Source organism: Mastacembelus armatus, chromosome 16 (assembly GCF_900324485.2).
Source record: "Mastacembelus armatus chromosome 16, fMasArm1.2, whole genome shotgun sequence".
NCBI lineage: Eukaryota > Metazoa > Chordata > Actinopteri > Synbranchiformes > Mastacembelidae > Mastacembelus > Mastacembelus armatus.
Window position 1 is genome coordinate 4,517,501 of NC_046648.1, and position 16,110 is coordinate 4,533,610.

The following is a 16,110-nucleotide window of genomic DNA, read 5'->3' on the forward strand; positions in this document are numbered from 1 at the left end:
ATCCCAGGAACAACATCAGAGATCTCAGTCCAGAAGAGCGCAGTGCTAGGAACAGCTAAGATACTGCGAAGAACCCTCAAACTCCCAGGCCTCTGGTAGAGGACCCGAGATTGAGGAAGACACACCACCCATAGGGGTGAGACGGGAATTTTTATATATATATATATATATATATATATATATATATATATATATATATTTTAATGTACATGTTTTAGCATTTAAATAACATTGGAAATCTGAGAACAATAATTCAAAATTTTAAAATAGTCTATAAATTCAAAGAAACATTACAGCACGTCGAAGAAGTTACAACTTTTGGTTTACCTATTTTGAGTTGAATGTTTTTTATGTCAAAGTTTAGACAGTTACTACCAATTTCCACATTATATTATATATATGGAGGCTTATAAATGGACCTGACTAGGAAAGGCAGAGGGGGGGGGGGGGGAAGCACAATCAGACACGTGTGGGATACATAAAAAAATAAAACAAATGAAAGAAACACATTTGATCATCCATGAGTGAAGGATAAGGGAAAGGAAAGAAGGAAAGACAGATGATTCAAGATTCAAAAGGTTTATTGTCAAATGCACAGTAAGGAAACCATGTTCCCCTGTCCAATGAAATTCTTTCTTTGTTGTACAAGGTATAAACTAGATAAAGACTAAGTATGAATGATAAGCAAAATGAGCAAGAGAGAGAGACGCTCATGTCCATCTGTGTATGTTTTTGTCTCCGCTCAACTTCATGGCTCAGTTGGTTCTGTTGTCCCCCTCTTCCCACCACTAACCTTAGGTACACACACAGATTATACAGGCAGAGCACACGCATGCACGCACGCAGACTGGATAAATTAGTAAGTCAGGTCAAGACAGAAAAAAAAAAAGAACAGAAAGAAGAGAGAATAAAGGAAAGCACACAACTGGACTAACCCAAGGGTTTAATCAGGGCTGATAAATGACAGTCAAGCAGCAAAGTTCATTTTATGTGTGTGTGTGTGTGTGTGTGTGTGTGTGTGTGTGTGTCTTATCATACGAAGCCTTTCTCTTTCAGCCTATACTCCTCTCTCTCCCTCTTTCTATCCTTCACTCTCTGTCCTTGCTCAACCCTGTAACTAATGACTCTGGAAGAGGTACTGCAGCACCTGCTGCAGACAAAAGCACACACACATAAACCCCAAACACATATAGAGAGGGGAGGGGGTGAGAAATGAAAGTAGAGGAGGATAAGTTTGGGGAGGGTGTTCGGATGAAGACAACAAACTGGGAGGAAGGAGGAAAGAGGGGGTAAAAAAAGAAAAACAAAGAGATGGGGAGAGAAAGGCAGGAGGTGCCAAGGACAAAGTGGAGGGGAGAAGAAGAAAGTGAGAGAAGAAGGGAGGGAGGTGTGAAGTGTCACTGCCAATGGTACCATCTCACTAATTAGCATTGTGACCTTGGTCCTCTGTAACTGTTATTGTACACGCACACACGCACTGCCAATATGCATAGTGGAGTGTGTGTTTTGTGTTTGCATGGTAAAGTAGTGCCATCATGCAAATTTTAATAAACAATATTTTTATGCTGCTATTTTTTTTGAAGCAAAGAAGCCTATCGTAATAAGTTTTCACATGCAATTCCATCAGGCACACACATACACATACACACACACACACACACATCCTCATCACACACTAGAACTGCATTACAAAAATTATCCTCTACGATATAAACCATAAAAAAAACAATAAAAGAATAAATTCAGCATTTCCGTAAGTAAAACAAGAGGTATCATTAAATGATTCTGCAGCATGTTAGTGGAGTTTAAGTGTGAAGACCTAAAATGTTAAATGAGGAGTCATCGGAGAGACACACTTACAGACAGAAAGACAGAACGAGGCACAGAGACAGGATAAGCAGAGCAAGGAAGAGAGAGAGGGAGTTACAACTGTAGCAGTAATCATCTTTCAGGTCAACAGTAATTACCAAGAAGACTGAACGTAAGACACACACACACACACACACACACACACACACACACACACACACACACACACACACACACACACACACACACACACACACACACACACACACACACACACACAGTCCAAGTGACAGGATTTAATGGACAAATGTTTCTCACAGTCAATACAATTATATACAAACAAACAAAGTAACCTGAATTTAGCTGTGCTCCTCTTAATGCTGGGAAAGTCAGGAAGTTACTCTTATCATACTTAACTTTTGAGATTGGCACCTGCTGTGCCATATACAGCTGCTTCATACTCGCTATAAGGTTTCTAAGCTATTTTAAACTTCTTGCCATGACTTTATCCTTTCAGTCATGACTATCTGTCCAGTCCATTACCTTCAGGCTTAATAAATAGGACAAAATGTAAATTAATCTATAGAGACAACTGTGAGGTCTTATCAGCACTCCAGTGAATAACACCTGATCTTATATTTAAATATTTTTACAAAAATTGCATCGTAAATTTTACTTTTCATGATGAATCTCTGTGCAAACATGCTTCACTCTCACTCCACTGACATGTTTTTCACACCACTTCTTCACTATAATCTTCTAAAATCCCCTTACTCACACTAAGATTTTAATGAAGTCTTTTAATGAGTTGAGTATCTCAAACTTAGATAATATAGCCCTATTTGTCAGTGAGTGAAAAAAATCCCAAGAGTTAAAGCTGCTCTGTGAATGAAGATAATTTTCACTTTTTGAGAGGAGATGTAGAGAACTAGAGAGATTAGATCTTATAAGGTCAATGTCTTCTATTGCTGCCTGATGACGATATAGCAGCAATTTATTATATGTATATATATGCTGCTCTCACTGCCATTTGTGTTTGCACATATTTATTTTGTCAGTGAGGTTAAGGATATATCAGGGCCTGTCAAAACCTCTGCCATACCGGGTCACATGTGCACCTCTGCGGCCACACCACTGCTGGACAACAGTTTGAAAGGGGAGTAAATGTTTTGTCCATTTTTCTGCAGTGGAGCAATGGATTTCTTAATACAGCAAAGACATTAAACAGTTGAATACAGCTATGTAGATTATATGGTACAAATATACCAAACCTGTTTAAAGAATTAGCAATATGAAAAGGGTGGGCGTACAGTATGAAAATGTATTTAAAGACCTTATCTGACCATCAAATATTATTTACATGATTATTGTGAAGTCTAGATTATTTTACTTATTAATTTTTCACAAGTCGAAGTACAATCTTGTTGGATATTTAATGCTGTGCACGCTGCATGCTTGACTTATCTTTGGAGATTAGATCCCGGTGACAAAGTTCACAATGTTTGATCGAGAATTTCAGTCCAGCACAGGCTTGTGTCAGATCATTGCAGTTGTCACAAAAATAATCAATATTCACTTTTCTTCAATGTCTCATGTATTTTTCAAGAAGGCTAATCGCCTCTTTTTCTCTCTTCTGCCAGCTCGCTCTTTTCTTTGATGGAAAAGCTTTCTTGCAGATTGGAACTAAAAACAAAAGTTGCCGTCAGAGCTAAACTAAAAAACTACAGTGACTCCGACAAAGGTACAAAATCTAGTATGTCAGTAATTTGTCTCAGTCACGACCGTCCCACTGAATTAAACAGCAGCAAGCCTGTGAGCCACCTTTCACACCAAGATTTGGTCAAACCTGAACTAAGCAGCTAATCTGACAAAATGTTAAAGGAGTGAGCTGGAAATCCAATATCAGTGTTATTTTCTAATTGTACCCTGATTCAGGAAAGGTAGTCGGGACATCAGCAGCGCTGCGCATAATTAATTCATGAAACGGTAAGAAGTCTGTGTAATTTCATTTGGAATTAACTCCTTGCCCTCCATTGCATCCCCCTGGAAAACTCAATCTCCACTGAGTTGAGGGTTTTTCTCTCTAATAACAGCTAAACACATCAATGCTGCTCTTCCAAATGTCCCACCAAGCCGTTAGGAAGAAAATAGGAGACAGAAGTCTAATGAAAAGAGGTTTAACAAAGAAGCAAGGCAAAGGTGGCTCACAGGCTTGCTGCTGTTTAATTCAGTGGGATGCTCCTCGTGCCTCAAGACTGGGCCATTTTAATTGCACTCCTCTCTCATTTATAAAAGGGTATGCAGCGATAGAGCCTTAATGAATCTGAAACCAAGGAGGCACATTCAGTGTCTTTCTCTCACATGCAGAGAAGGATAATGTGATTGTGCTGGTTGAGCCCACATGTTTTGGCACAGCATTGTTGTCTACAACTGCCAGCTACAAACACACACATACACGTGCACTTGTTTCCATTTCTCGTGGGGACATTATGTTGTAGGGACCTCAGGAAGAGTAGCCACTACCTAGGTAGAGGCTGATGGGGATCCAAATAAATAAATAAAATTATGTTGACTGTGACATCAGCTGGAGACCCACACTTAACCAAAGTTATTATTTAATAATTCAAACATGGTCTCAATCAATAATGTTATCAACTTCAACCAAACTACATATATCAGTCTCATCTCATCTCATCATGTAAAAATGTACCTGATATATAGTAAATCCAGTTATCAACTTCACAGCACTATTGGCACCATTATTAATACTATTATTCTTATTGTTGTGAAAATCAAACTCAGCGCCACAAGAAGCCTCAGCACCTCACCAACAACAAGTAAAGCAGAGCAGAGAGTGAAGGAAGGGTAAAGCTTACCTTCGCCATCTGTGCCTGGACTCCGCTGGCTTTCAGCGAGGCCACAGCCTTCTGGGCTGCTGCGGGGCTATCAAAGTCCACAAAGCCATAGCCTGTAAACACAGACAAACATCAGGTAATACAAAGGTACAGAGGAGCAAGCTGAAGAGAAAAACATTTTTAATAGATAAAGAAAAAGGGTATCATTCGGTCTGAACAGAAAAATAAAGACAGTGTTAATTTTTGTTACAATCCAAACTGTGTGTTGTTTTCAGCAGTGCATAAATCTAATAAATGTGTCAACGTCAAGTCAGCTCACGTATTTAATGAAAGCTGCCTTTCTCCCATTAAATGTGTTATTGCGCAGAGCATCAACAGAATTTGTGCTGAATTGACTCTTGCTATCTTATTTAAGATCCAACATTTGTTTTTTGTATTACAGCTTTTCTAAATAGGATTATGTTGATGTTTTGTAATGACGGATATCTTATAGAGTACTACTAATGGTAACACTCCACAGTATTCTCAGTAGATGGTCACATATTCTATTCTAGGCTTACTGACTAATTTCTGAAGAAATCTGTAGTTCTTCAGGTGAAATTTACTGCCTCTTTATTGTTTGCCATTTAATATTCCACTACGCTGCATGTGAACTCATTCCATCGTCATTATGTTAAATCTGTCAGTGCGTCTGATGCTCCTATGGTAGCGGACAATAGCGTATGCCTCTGCACCAGTGACAGCAAGAAACATTTTCTACATTTAACACAGCAATTAAAGTGATGCAGAGTCTTGTTTAAAGAAATAAAGACATAAAGAAAACAAACCCCAGTCCATTTTACTGTGATAAGGGCAGCAATTTGTGTGTCCATCTGTGTGTATGTGCAGTGTATAGTCAAATTGCTGATGCTCTGATGATCTCGATTGGACTCTACAGGAAGCACTAAAGGAGACAAAGGGTCTAAACCACATATATCATCTTTGATTTCAAAAATAAATGGTGTTTTACCATGTCACGTGGGCGGGGCTGGAAAATAATGGCAAATAAAGACGCCAAAAAGACATGTCTGCTGCATGACTGACAGTTGGTGTGCAAGGGTGTGTGATATATGCGAGCAAAACTGAGAGACTGTTAGTGCAACAATGGTTTTCACTGTGTATGTGAAAGACTAATGAAACAGAGGTACAGAGTCACGTGCAATAAGCTGGAGAGAAAAGTGTTTCCAGCAATTGTGTGGGCTGTGTGTTAACAGTTAAATGAACCACATTTCTAAAGCCTCACTCATTACAATCAAAAATGTAAACATGTTAGGAAGGAGGGACTAGACTTCCTCCTTCTTTTTCTTTCTCAATCTCTCACATGTACTTTCTCTCCATCTCTCTCTTTATTCCTAACATCTGTTCTTGTCTGTCTGCCTTTTCCAAGATTTGGAGGCACACTCTGTATTGCTGATAAGCAGATGATTTTTTATTGTTCAAAGGCAGCAAGCTGCTTTCACAGCAAGATATGCACTACACACACACACAAATATTTATACTGTTGGTAATGAGAAACCCATAATTTAGCCAAAACAGGGTAACAAGCACAGATGCAAGTGCTTAAGTGCAGACCATATGCATGTAATGTTACAGTGACTGTAAAAAAAACATAGATCCCAGATCTATGATTCCAGATTCATAGAAACATAGAAAACAGATTCATTGATGTGTCCAAAGATGCATAGACAGCAAATACACAAGCAGTCAATGCTTTTGTCCTCAATCTATATTTAGCTAATTAGTGCCACACCAAAACAGTTGAACTAATTGAAAATGCACATACAATATTCATCAGCATTCTGGTAAAATCTTTTCATTTTATTCTAGAAAAAAGTTCCAACCCTAATTTTTCACACTTAAACTAATGGGTGTTTGTTTAACCGTGGACTCTCCATGTAATCAGTGGGAAAATAAAACCCAAAACATGACTCACACTGGAAATTTTGGTCACTATTAGTCCTTTTGTTTGATGGGTGAAGCTTCGATATTATCAGTACTGAACAAAGTACTGATAAAGAGACTGTATTGGTAAAGTAGGTGTTTTAAAAACATAAAAATGTGGCTAAAAATAATGACCTATCTGTTTACCAACCATGTAAATTTCTAATGTCAAAAAGCATTATCAGAGATAAACATAATATTATATCAGATCAGTAAATTTCAGTTTATTAGCAAGACCTATGTGTCTCTACATCAATCTTTGATCAAACAAATCTTAACAGCTGTAACTGTTGAATTGAATCATTTGGAGTACTTCATTGGTTTATTTAACAAGTTCCACCTCCTCATGTGTAATAATTAAAACTCATTAATAAATTATTATATTTTCGTGTTTTCGTGTGAGGGCAGCAGAGTTTATATTTTATGCCTCACGTGGCCTTAAAAGCCAATTTGAAATTATTTGGATGCATACAATATGTAAAAATAAAGGCTTCAAAGATATAAAGCACTCAAACATTGTATTACCTTCTTATGATATGGTTTTATTCAATTAAGTCTCTTAATTTCTGTTTTACAATGAACTAGTGGCATCAATCAGCATAATAACAATAACAAAAAAATCAGCAACACCACATTCAATGTAGTGGCTAATAGGAAATTCTCTTACCCACAGCTCTTGGATATTATTGACTGATTGTGCCAGTTTACAACCAGATTAAGGTCTCAAGATTCTTGAGCCCTTAATCTGCAGTGTAACCAGGAACCTCTTGTCTTTACAGAAGAAATATCAAGACTCAAAACACATGTGATTCTGTGCCAGAAAAGCCCTTGTGTCAGGAGCTTAATTATCAAGTCAGTGTAGATGTTGGATTGGCACGCAGATGTGATGGTTAACACTGTTGCCTCACAGAATGAAGGTTAAAGGGGGTTTGCATGTTCTCGTGTGCATCTGTTTTCTCTGGATACTCAGCCTTCCTCCCACAGTCTGAATAGGTGCAGTTTCTGGTTAGGTTACTTGGTGAGTCTAAACTGCCTGTACCCTGTAACAGACTGGCAATCTGTCCAGTTTGTACCCCACCTCACCCAATGTCCGCACCCTCCCCTGTGGCCATGGATGTGCCAGGATAAGAGGTACATGAATGGATGGATGGATGGATGTAGGTTTTGGCTTGTAATCTAACTTTACTCTTTACTAGTCATCAGATCTAAATATGTTTGAGACTCCGCTTAGGGAGAAGAAACGTGACATAGCTATCTCAAGACACCGTTCATAATTCAAGAGGCCTGATTGATTGGGACATTATTTTTTTCAACTGGTCATCTAATTTACTCTTAACAAGAGGTGATGTATTGGTCAAGTATCTTAGGAGCTGGTGTAGGATTTACTGTTTTTCTGAAGGACACTTCAGCTGGGTGGAAACTTAGTCTTATCCCCACTGCCTTCCAGTTAGATGGACAGGTTGCAAAGTTGTTACACCATATTTCTGCCCAAAATACTATTTGTATATTTTCATATAAGGTTTACACGAAAGCACTACCCTCTTTAGCTAAGTAAAAATTCTCATCTCCAGTGGCTATAAATGATTGCTCTTCTAGAAAAGATAGGAAAATATCAGAGAATAGAAGAATTACAATTCTATCTTTGCATTATATAATCCTTCCCATATGTGCCCTATTCCTCCCATCTGTGGCATTATGATGACACTGAGAAAAAAATTCATCTTGCTCAGTCAGGCCTGACAATTATTGTACTTGTACATTGCAAAGAAAAAAACTTTTATCACAAGACACACTCACACATGAATATGCACGCATTGAAAGCAATGATAAACGAGTGTTCACACACGCATACATGCGCACATCCGCAGCTTCCATCTAATCTCCTGTACTCCTAGAGTTCCTGGCCTTGGGCCATTAGAATGAGCTAACCGAGTCCAGAGTGTACAGAAGAGAGGAGGAGCACAGGAGGAATGGGGGTGAAGCAGTGAACCGGGGGAAAGGAAGCGAGTAATAGGCAGACAGACACAGAGAGAGCAGGAATGAGACGAGCAAGGGCTGGAGGAGGACAGGCAGGAGACATGGAGACAGAGAGAGAGGGCAGTTGTCTTTGGGAAATAAAAACTCTTTACAATCTCAAGTGGTTTCCTCATCCTTCCTTCCTCCATCCTGTGCTCTGTGCCCTGTCCCTCCCCCTGGAGCTCCCCTGCTGCTAACTAGAAAACTGTCAGTGTATTTAACATTGAGCTCACTAAAAAGCTGAGGACTTCACAAAGAAAATCTTTATATTGTTTCAGAGAACAAAGCAAAAGTTTTACTTTCTTTCTTTGTTGTAATAACAATTAATTTAATGTATGTTTGCACCATATGTTTACATAATGGTCCAGAGACAAACACTTTTCAGGGACAAAGAAAAAACGATTTTATTGCATGGAGCTTAGCATTAATCCAATTTGAGAACACCACAAAATTGTTTAGAATAAGTAAATACACAACTGAAATTGGACAAGTTTTCACATAACATCAGCAGCATGCAAATTGATCAAACATAATTCCTGCAGAATGTGGAGGAGGAAGATTTGATTTATTTACCCATCTCTGTCTAAATCTCACACTCTACCTCTCTTACTTTTCTCTCTACAAAATATTCCTGAAAAGTGGAGGCTGTCTGCTAAATCATCAAAGGGTCCCCTTCCTTTTCTGTCAGGCCCTGGTTATTTTTAGTCCCTCCCGCTACTTTAGTATACATCCTCCCATCTATCCCTCCCTTTTCCAAGAGAACTCTCCATGTCAATTTGTACTCTCTTAGTCACGCTAAGTACTTATCTTGTCCCCACTGAATGCCTCTGCAATCAAACCAACACTTATCCGGTTGTAAGGCATTCTAATGGCCAACTGATAATGAAACTCCTTCATTGTGAGTTAACAGCTGGCTAAGAGATGTATGAAGTCTGCAACACAAGCAGTTAAATTACTGATGAGGGCCAAAGGCTGAAAAGTCACCTATGTTGCTGCAGCTGCAACAAACATATCTGTCCATTAAATAATATACATAAATATTTTTTATTTACTTGCTAACACACACAGCATTTTGGTCAAACATACGTATACTGTACTTAAGACTTTTACCAAAAAAAACCCAGACGTTTTAAATGTTTTTCATCTGACTTATATGTACTCATGCAACTAAAAGTGTAATTTCCAAAATGGCACTTCAGTTAATTAATATAATTTCTAATGTTCTAAAAGATAGACGGAAACAACAATAAGAAAAACCCCATTAAGAAAAAACATTAGGCAATAATTAATTAAACTAGTGTGTGTGTTCTCGTACCTGCACACAACCATCGGTGAATTTTCCCTATATTGACTTTTATTCTATTCATGTTAGCCTATAAAATCTGATGAAATGTGATTAAATCAATCACATTAAAGAAGCATAAAGCCAGATTAGCAAACATAAATATCCCAGACATGAGGCTTTACTGAAACAGGTTTTTAAAACTTAATATGAAATTATAGCGATGAAACAATTTAATGAGTTGAGAAAATGGAAGAATAATTGATATTTATCACTGGGTTATTCTTTCGGCTATGTTTTAATAATGTCAGGACAGGGATTTCAAGATGCTTTTAGAGCTCAAAGCCATATTTAATTATGTCATGTCCAAGTAGGTACTGGAACTGTGAGGTCTGTAAGGTGAATTAAGATGCATATAACTGGTCAATTAGAAAAATCCAGGATAAAAACTAAGAAGAGTTTTCAGAGGAGATTCACCATTTGGTTTTCTCATAATGTTAAGGCAGGTAGGACTGCAATAATTTCCTGAAAATATTTGGCTCAAAGTAATCAGAGCACATGCAGTCTTAAAATACACATTAACATGTCTGCCATTGGTATCAATCAGAGTTTGTCTTCACTCGTATATTGAAGCTGATTACAGGGCATTTGTGCTGTTGTCCTAAACCATGTGAGAATACCTTTGTGGAGTGAAGCCCTGGCAGATGAGCAGCAATCACGCTGAACACATGCTCATGTGTGCCTCTTCAAAAGCAGACGACCACAATCATATTGATTACTGCTTTGTTCAGAGCACTCCAACAATCAAGCAGACCCTCATCAGAAGACACTCGAGTGAGCCTCATTCACCACTGAGACTGTTTGAAACACACTATGCCTATTGTATGGTGTTCATTTGATTTGTACAGTGACAACAATACCAACATCTTGCTTTCAAAAGCTGCTTAGCTCTGAGTATCATTAGGGTGCAATCTTGGTATCAGGAAACAAAACAAATGTACTAGGGTGTATTTGGATGGACTACAGGATGATATGGTCATTATGAAAGTCAATTTTGTTGTGCTGTATACAGCGTTGAAAAACACACATCCATCCCACAGCAATGAAGCAAACACAGAGCATGTGCGAACACAAGATGAAGGAATTTGTTATAATTTGACGTCACATTGACAAACACTTTAGCATCTTTGGTTTTTGATGAATTTGAAATGCAAAAAAGTATAAATGGAAAGGATGTGTAAAAACAAAACCACCCCACATAGCGCACTGATTGATCTACTTTAAAGCTGCCAAGTTCAATCAATTCTCCATTGATGTTTTCCAAACTCAAACCACATATCAAAATCTGAGCTTGTGAGGCATAGTGTGACTTTGCAACACTGCAGATAACACTGTATAAAGTCAGTGGATGCTCACTTACCTTTGCACTGATTCGTGTTTTTGTCCAAGATGGCCTTTGTTGATACAATCTTACCATATCTGTAAAAAAAAACAAACAAAAAAAACATGGTAATCGGTTTTGTTATATTTTACCATCTGGTGCATTATAGGTTGTTCTTTGAATCCACTGCTCTGGTCCAGACTCACATATTTTTAAACAACTAATGAATGGATTGCTATAAAATGTTGTTCAGACATTTAAGGTCTTTAGAGGATGAAGTTTACTGGCGATCCCGACTTTTCATCCAGCATTACCATGAGGTTCACATTTGTGTTTTGGAGTGTCTCAATAAATATTTTATGTATTGCTTAAACTTTGAACCACACATTCATGTCCCCTTCAGGATGAATTGTAATCACATTAAGTTTTTATTCACAAGTTCTTCACCTATGCACCAATTTTCCCTGAGGAACAGAACACATGGAGAAACCATGGTCTAAATTAAGTTCAGTGGAGACATTTCTACCATCAAAAAAGTCTCTGCTGGGGAGGTGGTACTTTATGAAGTTTCAGAAATGTTTGGGGTGGGGCTGGCAGCACTAAACATTTCATTTCAAGTATGAATTTTCTGCAGCATTGTTATATATTTGGCAATTTAAAGAATTTAGTTTGTGGCTTACAACAATCAAGATGTAGCACCCTGGAGATTTTAGGACCAATGGCTCGAGAAAAAAAGTCCAGGTTTTGTCCTGCTTTTTTGTAGTGGTCAAGATTAAATGCAAGGAAATGAAAAGCAATGTTAGACTTCTGCAAACATTAGCTGATTGATCTGTTCAGTCTTCTTAGAGTTTGAGCTCAGCTGTGTATTGCTAACCTGTAAATGGGTTATTTCAAACAACGTTCACATGACAATCCAATTTTGACCACATGGTATTATATAGGAGATACATAAATAGGTGATTGCTTTCTAATGTGGAGAGGTTCAGTACCTAATCACTCATAATACGTTTGAACATGGCACACATTTTCGTATCTGGACACAATACTTTACATTCAAGCGGAACAGACTCTTTAAACAGCCCCCACAGAAAGGAAGAGCATTTTCATGCCTTCAAGAACAGGTTTCCCTGTTTTCTCTGTTTTTCATGTTAAAATGTGGAAGACCTGGACTAGATGCTCAAAAATATACAGATTATTACAGAAAAGATCCTAGCCCACAAAACGACTTGATTCAGAGAGATGTTAGTCAGTTGAAAAACCATGGATCCACAGAGGCTTATCATGTGCACCCACCTGCTCTCCTCTTAGCATGTTCTTTCTCTGACCTTCCTCTTTTATGTGCAAACATAGGTGTCTCTGTTACCACCCAGAGGAATTTAGATCCCCCTTACTTTCTTTCTCTGTCAAAGCTGTATGACAAGTGAGAATTTCAAGGAAACTAACACGACCACAACTCACACTACAGGCAAAATCTACAGCACCAGGAAGCATCTCAGCTGCACATCTGCTGGTGTTATTTTAACTTTTCTCATCTCAGTACCTTGGCTTCTGCAAACATACAAATACTCTATGTAGCAGGTTGCGTGGGTTTTGTATGGTCATGTGGAATAACTAGTGGTTCTGGTTTCTCCTGTCCTGCTATGTCAGAAAACATGACAAACTTAAGACCACTCTAATATCAGCACCATCATTATGGGCATGTGAGCATGCTGATTTCACTACTGCAGCCCCCCTGTCTAGATTAACCTTTTTACAAGGTGGTTCTGTCAAACAAATTAGTCTCTACATCTGAGAAATGTAACCATCTTTTAAACAAGTTCATCACTCACAAACTTGAACAAGGACTGCTCAGTTATTTACGGTATCTGAGACAGACTCCACCTTATCACAGTTATTTTCTTATCTATTTTTCTATCCATCCATTCTGTCCTGTTTCGGTTTCAAATCCCAGCCACAGGCCCCAGAACGTAGCCAGTACTGTCTCATAAATGATGGTAATAACTAGACATCTGTAAGGCACCCAATCCGCTAGAAGGGCCTATAAGAGAGACAGATGACCTCCATACCTCTTTCTATCTGTTCTCTCTGCCAACTTTTAATGTCTGCTGTCCATTTCACTCCCTAACTCTCTTTCTTGTGTTTGACACCCCTGCTTCTCTCTTTGTCTTCTTCTCTTACTTTCACCTCCATCCCACTTCTATTCTCCAGCTCTCAATTCTCAGAAAGAAGTTAATAATGTTTCTTATCAGCCTTGTCTTTGAGTCTACCTGGGAAGGGAGGAACTAGAAACAGGCAGAAAACAGAAGGTATGCAGAGAGATAGGCGAGGGATGGAGCGACAGAGAGAGAGAGAGAGAGAGAGAGCGAAAAAGACAAACAATAACCTTGGATCATTGAGATCAGTCTGGATCACTGCCTGGCTCTGCGGATGAGACTTTTTAATTAATGTTTTAACACTGCTCTACAGTGACTGACTAGCTGGCTGACTGACTATCAAGCAGACTGACAGACTGACTGGCTGGCTGATGGCACCAGGTGAGGAAGTATATTTTCACTTCCCTTTTAGAGTAAAAAAAAAAAAAAAGAAAAAGAAATGCAATGAGGTAGGACGGGGGGAAAAAAAACAAAAGAGAAACCAAGGAAAGATACATTGAAGGATGGTACAAGTTGAGAGCATGAAAAAAGCATGGGGAGGAAGGGAGAGGCTTGGAAGAATGAGAAATAGACAAAGAGAGGGAGAGCAGTCAGTCAAAAGATAAAAAGAGACACTGAAGGCGAGGAGGAAGCGAGGTAGTCAGGGAGAGATGGAGAGATAGTAAGAGGTGTTTAATAAAGAAGAGATCATTTAGTTGTCACCATCAGGAGAGTCTCTGTCAGCCAACTGCTTCTGTCAGTGAGAAGAGAACAGAGACTAGCTCGTCTGACAGCTTCACATCAAACTCCACAGGGACAGGAGACTTTAGAAATAAAGACAGAAAAAAGGCTTTAAAAGGTTGCTATCATAGATAACATGACAGCTGAGCAGCTTATGATCTCAAAATTGGGAGAGAAAATAAGTTTTTTTCAGAACAATGCACAATTTTCATGTGTTTTGCTGCATGGTAAGATATTTTAGGGTTTTTACAAATTCACCAATTGTGACAGGATGAAATCAAATCTGATGTTTGTCTCTGAGTGTGTGTGTGTTTTTTTTTTCCCCAAAGTCATAGCTGGCAGTAAACAAAGTCTTTGGCCTGCGGTTTGGAGAGCAGTCCAATGGTTGCACACATGAAAAACAAGGCAGGACTAATCACCCACACATACATGCAAAGAAAATAACACACACACACACACACACACACACACACACACACACACCCACACACACACACACACACACGCACGCACGCACGCACACACACACACACACACACACACACACACACACACACACACACACACACACACACACACACACACACACACACACACGGCAGCATCAAATATCACAAAAACCAAAGCAGGAATCACACACATTATGTGCACCATCTGGCATTATCCAACTCTTTGTTGACTTCTGCCTCGTTGTGATTTAAACTTGGGCGTGTATGTGTGTGAGAGTAAACACCTAGAGTGGATGTGTGACTGTATATGGCTGGACACATTAAAGCAAACAAATGTTTTCGTGGGTACATTTCCTTGCCATTGTGCATGTATGTCTGTGGGGTACAAAGATCTTATGCACCATCAGTGTTTTTGCAGGTTGTTTTTTCCCTAGCAGAAAAGCAAAACTGTCGGACTGTATACGTATGTACGTATGTACGTGTGTGTGTGTGTGTGTGTGTGTGTGTGTGTGTGTGTGAGAGAGAGTGTGAGAGTGTGAGAGAGAGAGAGAGAGAGAATGTGAATGGGGGAAAAAGAGAAAGCGAGAAAGATAGCTGGCTTGACACATTATGAATCTTGAAAAAAAAATATGTTCACAGTTATCTGGTTTCACAAAGTGGTAAACAAATATGATGTATGTTTAATGTTTTCTATGCGTATGCATGAGTGTGTATTATTGCAGCATTGTGTGTGCAATCACCTGTTCTTTCTCTTGTTACAAAATGTAGCTGAACTGAAAAAACAAAAGATGAGGTGGAAAGGAGAGGGAGGAGAGGAGGGGAGGATAACGCCATGGCCTTAGGGAAATGTCAGATTACAACAACACAGCACCATCTAAAATGGTGTCTCATTCTTGACTTGACTTAGTGGTAAAATTCAATTTTATTCAGACCTCTACAACAATCTGCTATTGTGATGAAGAACTGGAAGAAAACCTTGATAATAGATTAGATGATGAAGTATGGAGGTTGAGAAGAGTGTGGATTAAGAGGAGGGAAAAGTGCAGATTGTTCTGTTCTGTGTTCCAGTTCCAGCTGGAAGCCTTTCATTCCTTCTAGTAGAAGGCTGGCTCTAGTTGAAATAACATCGACCTACACTCGACCCTACAGCAGTGACACATGAGATACTCATAAAAACTATTCAAACACTTAAGACCTTATACCAACAAAGGACTACAGGGTGCCTGATCTGGGTTAGCATTTCCAAGGGTCAGTAAGTGAATAGGCTCAGAAAAGAATTCTAGAATGTAATTTGTTTCCACCGGATATTCATGACAATGTGACCTTAACCACAGCTAGATCTGTAGCTCTGTAAACCTGATTTTTTCAGAGATATATATATATATATCTATATATATATATATAGATATCTATATATATAGATATCTATATATCTATATCTATCTATATCTATATCTATATATAT

General features: G+C 38.6%; 1 protein-coding gene across 6 annotated transcripts in view; it reads right to left on the reverse strand.

The window, feature by feature from the left end:
- The window catches only part of LOC113122796 (RNA-binding motif, single-stranded-interacting protein 3), a 113,023-nt gene that overhangs the window by 61,474 nt on the left and 35,439 nt on the right, over nt 1-16,110 (reverse strand). For all 6 annotated transcript variants that reach the window (XR_003294905.1, XM_026294367.1, XM_026294371.1 and 3 more), the window contains 2 exons: nt 11,363-11,421; nt 4,686-4,777 (listed from right to left, as the gene is read on the reverse strand). Coding sequence is in view for 5 of the 6 variants with exons in the window: in XM_026294367.1 (XP_026150152.1) it covers nt 4,686-4,777; nt 11,363-11,421 (151 nt within the window). In the remaining variant the exon portion in view is untranslated. The remainder of the gene's footprint in view (nt 1-4,685; nt 4,778-11,362; nt 11,422-16,110) is intronic.